At 35.6% G+C, this 11,878-nt stretch overlaps 1 protein-coding gene across 1 annotated transcript; it reads right to left on the bottom strand.

Moving 5' to 3' along the window:
• Positions 1–7,099: 7,099 nt before the first annotated feature.
• On the bottom strand, positions 7,100–10,779 carry LOC145800589 (uncharacterized). The gene is made up of 6 exons (XM_082890293.1): positions 10,333–10,779; positions 9,558–10,139; positions 9,359–9,464; positions 8,610–9,143; positions 8,410–8,496; positions 7,100–7,626 (listed from the first exon to the last, which is right to left on the bottom strand). The coding sequence occupies exons 1-6, from the start codon at positions 10,777–10,779 to the stop codon at positions 7,100–7,102; spliced, it is 2,283 nt and encodes a 760-aa protein (XP_082746419.1).
• Between the last annotated feature and the right edge of the window lie 1,099 nt (positions 10,780–11,878).

Here is an 11,878-nt window from a genome sequence, read left to right as displayed (position 1 = left end):
CCTCTCTAAAAATAATACATTTGGAGACGAAATTATTTCCTCTCTAAATTTTTTTACAATGGTGACGACAAATTTCATCTCCAAAATGGCGCCAAATCTTCCACCAAATTTTCCAAGGGCAGGAAATTGTTTTGTGACGAAAAATAAAATTTAGAGACGAATAAAATTTTCGTCACCTATTGTTTTATTTGATTTTAAGCATTTGGTGACGAAATTTGGTTTTCGTCTCTAAAAATAGTACAATTGGAGGCGAAATCTTATTTTCATCACTAAAACATGTATATTTGGAGACGAACTATTTTTTCGTCACGCATTTTTGTCACCATAGACCTTTTTTGTTGTAGTGATATATAGCCTTACCATTTTGATTGGTTCTGTGCAACTATATGTGTAGCCATCTTGCTCCATGGAAGATCCCACCATCCATCCATATTGCCATCATAATGGAATAATATAATTGTAAAATTCTTTGAAAGAAACTGAATTCACAAAAATTAGGCAAATAACGTCCATATAATGACATGTCCAATGTCTACGAACTATTATAGCTTTGAATAACAAGCATTAATAGACAACTATACCTTTTGAACAATAACATCAACATTACTCTTTTGTTTAATACCAACTGGAATTGCTAGTAAGTTATGAGAGCTTGAAACATCAACCTGATAATCTAGAGCAAAGACGAGTGTAGTCTTTCCACATCCTTGTGGAGCACTAAAACCAATCTGCATTACAAAAACTTTATGACATAGTCCATTGGTTGTAAATACACATCAAGACTATAGAATGAGAATTTAGCAGATAGAGAAAATGTCATGAACGTGGAGCTGTCTTGCATCCATTGGTTGTAAATACACATCAAGACTATAAAAAGTGTCATGAACGTGGAGCTGTCTTGCATCCATGAACCTCTGTGGCCTGCAAAAATAATTTGGAAGTGTTGTTCATTGACTAAAAACTACACCCAAATTAATCCCCATTTGATGGGGTTCTGGGAGAGGTAGATTGGGTACAAACCTAACTTTTAGCATAATTTGCACGAAGTGTTGTTCATTGACTAACGCTTCAAAATAAGACATGGAACACACCAGATATAAAAAGCAAGGAAAAAAATAAAATAAAATAAATTTGATCTCATTAGCATTTGGAGACACTCCATTGACAATTGCTTTCTCTATGGCATTCCATTTAAAAGAATTCAACCCCTAAAATGTGTCCATGAAAGAACAGGACTTGTCCATATTTCCAAGTACAGAATTATCATCATTTCCTTGAAATGAAAAAGTTCAAAAAAACTTACAACATAATTTGTGAAACGGCTGCCCTTATAATGGCCACAGCCAAGATGATATAGCCTAGAATGTTATATAAAATTTCATTGTGGTTAACAAATGTCCATGGGACCAAAAAAAAAAACTAATGAATAGCTTGGTCATTCTCATGTTGTAAATCAATATCAGATTTGGTTGCGAAGAGGACAGAATATGTCCTGCTCCTTTCTTTTTCTTTTAGTTTTTTTTTTCATTGTTCTCTTGAATTTTTTTCAGATATAAGAAACAACAGCTTTGAAAAACCTTGGAAGTACAAAAGCAATTGACAAGTGACAAATAGTAATTTTATGCCTGTGATAATGCTGCAAAGTACAGAAATACTTTGTAAAATCTGTGTCTGGAAAAAAAAAAAGTTTTCAATCTGTATTTTTTTGGTTTTGAGTGAATTTTTTTAATATTTTAATCATTTTTTAAAAAACTTTTTGGATCTATTTAATCTAGATACACTTAAAAGTACAAAATTTGTAGGGAAAAAAATCTTTAAAAAATTCACTAACTACAAAAAAATATAAAAATTAAGTACATTTTCTTTTCTTTTTTTTTTTTTTTGTACTTATTGAATTCTTTGTAGATTTCTTCACGAATATTTTACATTTTAAGTGCATTTAGATTAGGTGCTTCCAAAAAATTAAAACAATAGTGTTACTAATCTACTAGTCCATAATTATCTTAGTTTTACGAATTCAGTGTAACCTCCAAAAATTTATATTGGTTATCAAACATGGCCTAAACTAATACTCAATAACTTCATAATTAAGCGCATTTAATAACATAAAACAGAGCACTTAAAAAATATGAAAATATTTAATCGAAAAAGGAATTTTTATTCATGGAGTTCAATTATCATAAAATGTTGAATATATTCAGAAGAACCGAGACAGTGAGTACCTTTCTTTGTTTGGTTCTTTTGGCTGCTGCTTTCCAAGGAAACTAGGCTATCTGTAACTGCATTTAGTAACTTTGCCACATCAATGCCCTGTTTGGTATTCGAAAAAGAGAGAGTAAATGAACAAGAAGAAGAGGGAGTTTCTTGTGGAGTATCTTCCTGTAGTGTCTGGTTATCTAGGTTGCTATCCAAATGGCTCTTCTTTGGGATTTCATGATAGGAACTTTGGTGGCCTGGTTGGGGTTTGCTTCCACTATCTAAAAAATCATAATAAGAAGCATGTTGAACAAGTATGTTATTGATGTCAATTGCCCACATGTGCCTTTCTTTCATCACCACTAATTGTTTTGGGAACAAAAACGTCATCCTCAAAAGTCCTACAATTAATCAAACACAACTGAAAATTTAACTGCTAACAATATATATCATATGTCAAACATACACAATTAAACAGTTGAGATTATTGAATCCTTACTCTCTTCTACTTTCTTTTTTATATTATTAAATGTGAGTAAAAATTTAATTAAAAACTTGATCTTATATGGAACATTCTTAATTCTTACTCTCTTTTTTTTTTAATCAAATTATTCTTCAAATTGCAGTATGGTCGATCTAATATTTTACCATATTTGAGCAAAAAAATGGTTTTGAAGTAGAAACAAGAAGACAGCATATCTGATTCGGCGATTGAGACTCTGGAATGTTCGGATCGGAGATAATGAGAAGACAGCATACACAAACATACACAAACATATACAGAAGTTGATGAAAAGAGGTTATTACTGAAAACGGAAGGATTCGAAGGAGCTTACCAACATATCTGATTCGAAACCCCCACATTTGGATCAGGTGTTCTTTGAAACCTTTAGATCTGGCTTTAATTAGTTCGAAATCCTTCAAATCTCGTCTCTTGTTCTTTTCTTCAACAAGCACCACCACCGCCATCCTCTTCCACCACTGTAGCTGTCGATCTGAAGCGATAATGAGAAGACAGCAGCGGCGGTGAGTGTGGATGAGATCGGCAGAGGAGAGAGAGAGAGAGAGATGAGTCTGGTGACAGAGAAGAGTGAAAATGAGCGAGAGAGAACAAAAAATGAAATCGAAATCAAAATCACTGAGCTTGAGTAAATGAAATCGATTCTGAAGCTTGATGTAGATAGGTTTACCTCTCAGTGATTTCTATGTAAATGGAATAGGTAAACGAATTAAATCACCGAGATGATTCCAATCGATTCCTATTCTAAAATCACTCTGAGATTTAAGGGATCACTGAGCTGAAGCGAGAGAGTGAGCGAGAGATTTGAGGCATCTTCTTTCTGAGACTGAAGAGTAAAGAATGAGAGTCTCAAGCGGGAGGGAGAGGGTGTGAGAGATTATAACACATTCGGAGGCGTTTTCTATCAGCTAAACGGCGCCGTTTTGAGTAGCACAAAAGGCGACGTTTTTAAAACGCCGTTGAATATTAAAAAAGACGACGTTTAAGAAAACGCCATTATATAAACGCCTTTTAAACCAACATTTCTTGTAGTGTCTACAAACGCCTCTTAAACCCTACTTCTTAACGGTCATTTTTTCAAAAAAAGAAATGACGGCGTTTTTCCAAAACGTCGCGAAATATTGTCAGTGACGTCAGTGTGTGTTTAGTAGGACATTTATCACGATGTTTTTAAAATGTCACAAAGCTATAGCGACGGTCGCGTCCTCGGCGTTTAGTGCTAAGCGTCGCAAAAGGATTTGGCGGCGTTTTTGACACTTATAGCGGTGTTTTTTAAACGCCACTAAAAGTCTGTCTTCCAGCAGTGATTTGTGGAACTATTTTAGCAAAATATATTGTTTTCAAATAATTTTAAACTATGTTCAGAGTTCTAAAAAAAGGATTGAATTAAAAAATGAAATTGGTACAAAACATTAGTGCTTTTAAGCTTCACTCATTTTTTATATCAAAGAATGAAAAAAAAAATCAAATATTGAAAATGAAAACAAAAAAGAAATTTGAAAATAGATTGAAATGGTATAATAAGTTGTGTGTTTTTATCATTGTAATTTCATATCAATATTAAATTAAGTTGTTCCGATTTTTTACTGGCATTCAATCCTATGAACTGTAATAACAATTAACTAATATTTTCTATTTGCATGTATTATGAAACCAATTCCTTTATAAATTTGATGAAAAGCTTTTTTAAGTTTATGTTGGTCTGAGTCTTTACATATGTGATATTATGAGAGAGAGATTCTTTGGAACCTACTAATACAATATTTTTTGCAAACTCAATTTAATTATGGTTGATGTCTATTTAAAATGATTTGCAATTTTTTTTGATATGTTAATAGATACTGAATATTTTAAATTATTTGTCTAGATTTTGCACAATTCTTCATTTTTTTTTTCATTTTAACTGAGAATATAAATTGTAATTTAAACTATTTTTTATAGGTTTTATTTTTTACAGTTTTGATATATATATATATATATATATATATTTTTAAACTTGGAAGAACTTTTATGATTTTGTTGTATGATTATCTTACTATATTTCCACAATTTCTTAATTTTTAATTAATATTATTTGTAATTATTTATATTATTCTTTTATTTAAAAACATTCTAACACAACTCCTGCATAACAAGGGTATAAAAAACTAGTTACTAATGAAGTTCTTGAAAATGGTTAGAAAAAAAAAAAAAAAGCCTCGATTAAATTTTAACAATCTATTTTACCAGTACTCTATTAGTCATTCCCAAAGCTATAAATTGACATATTTTCTTTTTAATCAGTAAATAAATAAATAAATTTATTGATGTAATAAGAAGAACGAAATAATGTACAAGACTAATCGCATCAAAATCTACAGGGCTGGTTCGTTTGGCCAAAATTTATGTGTCGTTAGGAGGATAGTGATTTGAATCACCTTACTTGTGTGTGTGTCTCATTCTTGGTGTATTTATTAAGATTTCTCTATCTCATTTTAAAAGTTTCTTTGTGATATTATTGTGTGTGCTAAAATCTATTAGAACAAATTGTCTTGAATTTTTCAGTTGATGGTCTTTAGGTTTTCAAAACCTAGTGATGATCTTGTCTATGTAGGACAAAAATTTGGTGGTTCAAGTCGCATTACTAGGTCACTTTTTTAAAGACAATATTTGCACCCACCAAAAAGTGTGCAGGGGTTGCAGCAAATTTGCCTCCAGGATACAATGAAGCCTAATCTAAAGATCAAATCTACCGGCGTCTGCATTGAAGACAGTAGATCAGAATACTCTTGATATAATCAAGAAAATCAAGACACTGATAATCAAATCTGCAGAACTTGATTACCAGTAAGAAAAGCAGAAATTTGCATAAGAGACTCTTAATTAAAAACTCTAAATCAAGAGGGAGAGAGGGAGAGAGAGAATTGCAGGAATAAATACTAAATTTTTGAATGGAATGAAATGGATGATTTCGCAGCCTATTTATAGGCCTTGATGCACCTGATCGAATACTCATGTCTCTTGATTGCATCAAATCATATCTGACCGTTGGATTAACGATCTACGGTGCAGATAATTCTCACACCGAATAGACGCCTTGACTAATGACACCTAATCACGATGGGGTGCCATCTCATAAGTACGATCGTGCGCATCTCCAATCAACGGCTATGATCAACTTACTCCAGATCAGACACATAACCGTTTGATCGGTTGGTTGACTCATTGGCAATGGACGACACATCACTGCCGCGTGGAGCTGACTGTATTCCACGTCACCCATGCCACATTGGATCCATGTCATCGCTCCAACCTGTCCGATGCAAATAGGAAAGCACCCTCCTGGTGCCTTGTGCCAATGCGTCTGTGCTAAGTGCAAAGTGTGCCATCAAACGCCACATAGCCCACTGCCCACGACACGCCCACGCGCGTGTGCGTGTGCATGTGTGGATGGTGCGAAGCACCATCTTTACGATGTAGATGCATGCACACTAGCTTTCACCTCACAATTCCATATTCAAAGGAATATTCCATGTAGCACTTTATTAAGTGCTCCATGTTTTCCTCTCTTTTCGATGTGGGACAAAGCCCCAAGCTTATGTCATGCTTTCCAAAGAAAAACATGGAAGGTTTTGAAAACACCCAAAAATAAACTATAAATTTGAAAACCCATTTTGAAAATTCCCTAACATTCCCTCACCATTTTCAAAATATCAGATGATGATTCTTGGTTCACTTGGCAGCCTTATGCATAGGTGAAGATATCTTACGATTTGAATCATTCACTTAGTGAAGACATCTCAAAGTTAGTCAAGATGGCATAGTAGACTTGTCTTTGAACTGGTGATCTTATTTGACTAACCAGACATGTCTCACGCACAGTACAAGTTACCTTAAGTATTCAAACAAACTGACACGTGGATTGGCCATATGTCTATATCCTGTTTCATAAGTGCTCTGGAGTCAAGTCCTTGGACTCATAGGAAGCGACACCACCTCCTAAACTCACATAGATAAGCTTACTAAGAGTTACCCTATAATTTACAGTACCCTAACAACTTAGTTGTAAGCTTATTAAGAGTTTTCTAACTCATCCTTTTTCTTTTCGCATTACAGGTACCAAGCACTTCAACCTTGGGATGAAAATGAAATAAAACTAAGTGCTTGTAATCACATCATATGGTGTACTTGGGCTCATTGAACTCAAGACTTGATGTTTCTTCAAGCGTTGAGTCGAGTTTCCACCAGGAGTGATTACGTTAAATGGGCTTAAGACCCATCCCCTTTGATGTTTTCCACACCAAATCCCTTGTAAGTCCCTTTGTTAAGGGGTCAGCCAAGTTTTCACTCGACTTTACATAACTAATGGTAATCACACCTTCCGTGATTAACTGCCTAACACAGCTATATATGTCTCAGTCCTATATGCCTGGACTTTCCATTATAGACATGGCTATAGGCCTGTGATAGAGGTGCTTCACTGTCACAATGCAAAGATATCGGTGGCATAGGTTTTGGCCATATCTTAATCCCTGGCAAGAGATTCCTTAGCCACCCTACCTCTTTGCTACAAGAAGCCAATGCTACAAACTCTGACGCCATGGCTGAGTCTGTTATGCATGTTTGCTTCTTAGAACCCCAAGAGAAAGCTCCTTCTCCAAGAGTAAAAATCCAACCACTCGTGGACGAGTGATCTTCACAGTCAGTTATCCAACTAGCATCTATGAATTCTTCTAGCATTGTTGGATAGCCATTATAGACTATTCCATAGTCTATTGTTTTCCTCAAGTACCTAAGTACTTGGTTAACAGCATGCCAATGTACACTACTGGGATTACTAGTGTATCTACTAAGTTTTCCTACTGCAAAAGCAATATCAGGTCTAGTGCAAGTCATGACATACATCAGGCTACCTATTACTCTTGAGTAGTCTAGTTGATCAACAACTCATCCAGTATTAGGATACAATTTCAAATTTGAATCAAAAGGTGTAGACATGGGTGTACAATTATATTGATTAAATTTCTTAAGAATTTTCTCAATATAGTGCGACTGGGTTAGAATCAAATTATTGTCCTATCGTTTAATCTTAATACCCAAAATTACATCAGCCAAGCCCATGTCTTTCATACTAAAGTTAGACGACAAGAAGCTTTTAGTACTTTTAATGACATCATTGTCAGTACCAAAAATAAGCATGTCATCTACATATAGGCATATGATTACACCTCTATTTCTAGCAAACTTACTGTACACACACTTATCAGACTCATGCATCCTAAAACCATTTGACACTATTACTTTGTCAAATTTCTCATACCACTGTTTTGGAGTTTGTTTTAGTCCATATAGTGACTTCACGAGTTTACACACTTTGTGCTCTTGACCTTGTACAACAAATCCTTCCGGTTGTTGCATGTAGATTTCCTTATCTAACTCTCCATTTAAGAAAGCGGTCTTAACATCCATTTGATGGATTTCAAGCTTATAGATTGAGGCTAAGGCAATCAACACTCGAATGGTGGTGATTCTAGCTACCGGAGCATATGTATCAAAATAATCGATACCCTCCTTTTGAGTAAAACCCTTAGCAACTAATCTTGCTTTGAACTTGTCAATTGTGCCATCAACTTTTATTTTCCTTTTGAAAATCCATTTACAACCAATTGGTTTGGATCTAGGTGGCAAATCAACAAGTATCCAAGTATTGTTACCTATGATAGAATCCATCTCATCATTTATTTCTTCTTTCCAGAAAGCAACATCTTGAGACTTCATAGCCTCCTCAAAGGTTAATGGATCTAATCCATATTCAAAGAAATCATTGTTTGGTTACAATAAGCTTTCCTAGTTCCTTCTACAAGGTAAATAACGAAATCAGGGCCAAATAACTTCTCAGTCCTAGCCCTCTTACTCCTCCTTAGCTCAATAGGTTCATTAGGCTCAATGGGTTCATGTCGTTCACTTTTCTCTGTAGACATCAAAAGAATTGATTCATTTCCTTGATTAGAATCCAACCTTGGAATGGTTGTGAAACGATTCTCATAAAATACCGCATCACGTGATTCAATGATGGTATTTGTTTCCACTGAACCATTGGGCTCTACTACCAGAAACTTATATGCTTTGCTATGTATAGCATAGCGAAGGAATTCAATTCCCTTTTCACCTAATTTCTTCCTTTTAGGTTTAGGCAATCTAACTATTTCTCTACAGCCCCATGTTTTCAAGTAACCAAGATTAGGTTTCTTGTTTTTCCAAAGTTCATAAGGAGTAACATTTCTTTTCTTGAGAGGAATTCTATTGAGTATGTGACAGGTAGTGAGCAAGGCTTCACCCCAAAAACCAGAACTTAAACTGGAGTAAGAAAGCATAGCATTAATCGTTTCTGTTAATGTCCTATTCTTTCTTTCAGCTACCCATGTTGTTATGGTGTGTAGGGTGCAAACTTCTCATGAATAATACCAACATTTTCACAATATTCTAAAAAATGGTATTTACTGCCTCTATCAGACCTGAGTCTCTTTATTTTGACATTACACTGATTTTCTACTTCTGTCTTAAAAATCTTGAATTTATTAAGCACCTCACCTTTTGAATGCAAAAGATAGATATGACAGTACTTATAAAAAATATCAATGAATATTACAAAATATTTCTTACCACCTATAGTGGGGGTACTATGCATGTCACATACATCACTATGTACAAGTTCAAACAGAGATGTGGTTTTATCTACTTTAGGAAATGAAATGCGAGTAATTTTTGACTGCACACAAAATTTACATTTTTCAAACATATCAATGTCATACTTAGGAATTAAATCTAAATTAACCATATCATGCATTTTCCTAGTATTAACATGACCTAAACGAGTATGCCATAAAGAAATAGAATCAACAATATAAGCAAAAATAGATGTATTATTGATAATGTTAAGTTTGAACATTCCTTGATACATGTAGCCCTTCCCAACAAGAATTCCACCCTTAGACAGGACAAATTTGTCCGACTCAAATACTAGCTTGAAACCATGCTTATTAAGTAGGCTTCTAGATACAAGGTTTTTCCTGACATCAGGTATATGATAAACATCTAGATCCACCATCCATTTGCCTTTAATAGTAGCAGTTGAAGAGTTGCCCATGTAGAGAACTCTTCCATCACTCACTTGTTCGTAAGTAGTGAAACGACTTTTTTCGTTGCAGACATGCCTTGTTGCTCCTGAGTCAATCCACCAGTCACTAGCATCTTCGAGCATGTTCACCTCGGATACAACAGCCACGAACTTGTTCTTGGCATTTGATGCTTCTGGCTTCTTCTTGTATGACCTGCATTCATTCCTGAAGTGCCTTGGGTTGCCACACTGCCAGCAAGCGCCTTTCAGCTTCTTAGTATCTTTCTTGGGTTGGGGTTCACACTTACGCTTCTTTTTGTTGAACCTCTTGCCATCATCACCATGTGAATCTTAGAAGTCTAAGCCAATTGGTTTTCTTTACTTTCAAGAAGTCTTGACTCTTCCTCAACTTGGAGGTGTTGAGCCAATTCCTCTAAAGTTAGATCATCCTTTTTGTGTTTCAGAGTTTCTTAAAATCCTTCCAAGAAGATGACAGTTTCTCTATTATAGACGAAACTACAATAGATTCATCCATGTTCATATTCTTTTGTCGAAATTGACTCAGAATATGTTGGATCTCATGGAATTGTTCCGTAATGAGCTTTGTACCAATCATAGTAAAACGCATAAAATTACTAACAAGAAATTTATTACTGGTGGCATCCTCGGTGAGGTACTTTGACTGTCGTATGCCGCAGAGTTGCTTTGTTATTTCCAGATGTTGATACATATCGAACAGAGAGTCTAACAGTGCATTCAGAATGTGTCCTCGGCAAATGTAGTCGTCATTCTCCCATTTGGTTCTGATACGGGTTTGCTCCATAGTCTCATTTTTTTGCTCCACCGGATAGGAGGCAGTCAGCACATAGGTCACTTTGAGAGTGGTGAGCAAAAAGTACATCATCTTTTGCCAGCGTTGGAAATTGCCGCCATCAAACCGATCAAGCTTTATGAAATCTTGAGTCATTTTTTGAATAGACATCACCATATCTAAATATTTTCTTTAGATTGTTGAAACAAATTGTCTTGAATTCTTCAGTTGGTGGTCTTCGGGTCTTCAAAACTTGGCGATGAACTTGTGGATAGAAATTTGGTACTTCAAGTCACATTACTAAGTCGCTTTCCTAAAGATAATATTTGCATCCACCAAAAGGTGTGCAAGGGGTTACAGCAAATTTGTCTCCAGGATACAATGAAACATGATCTAAAGATCAAATCTACCGGTGTCTGCACTGACGACAGTAGATCAGAATAATCTTGATATAATCAAGAAAACCAAGACACTGATAATCAAATCTACAGAACTTGATTACCAGTAAGAAAAGCAGAAATTTGCTTAAGAAACTCTTGATTGAAAACTCTAAATCAAGAGGGAGAGAGAGAGAATTGCAGGAAAAAATACTGAATTTTTGGATGGAATGAAATGGTTGATTTCGTAACCTATTTATAGGCCTTGATGCACCTAATCGAATGGTCATGTCCCTTGATCACATCCAATCAGATCTGACTGTTGGATCGATGATCTATGGTGCAGATAATTCTCACACCGAATAGACGCCTTGACTAATCACACCTGATCACGATCAGGTGTCATCTCATTCGTAGGATAGCGCGCATCTCTTATCAATGACTATGATCAACCCGTTCCAGATCGGACACATAACCGTTTGAACGGTAGGTTGACTCATTGCCAACGGACGACACGTCACTGCCACGTAGAGTTGACTGTATTCCACATCACCCATGCCACATTGGATCCACGTTATCTCTCCAACCTGTCCGATGCAAATAGGATAGCACCATCATGGCGCCTTGTGTCGATGTGTCCGTGCTAAGTGCAAAGTACGCCATCAAATGCCACACAGCCCACGCCACGTGTGCATGCGCGTGTGAGTGTGCGTGTGTAGATGGTGTGAAGCACCATCCTTGCGGTGTGGATGCCCGCACACTAGCTTTCACCTCACAATTCTATATTCAAAGGAATATTCCATGTAGCACTTTATTAAGTGCTCCATGTTTTCCTCTCTTTCCGATATGGGACAAAGCCCCAAGCTTATTTCATGCTT

The sequence above is a fragment of the Camellia sinensis genome, chromosome 10 (assembly GCF_055761805.1).
Source record: "Camellia sinensis isolate YWXY chromosome 10, ASM5576180v1, whole genome shotgun sequence".
Taxonomy (NCBI): domain Eukaryota; kingdom Viridiplantae; phylum Streptophyta; class Magnoliopsida; order Ericales; family Theaceae; genus Camellia; species Camellia sinensis.
The sequence above is the reverse complement of the archived record's forward strand: the minus strand, read 5'-3'. Positions and strand labels throughout refer to the sequence as shown.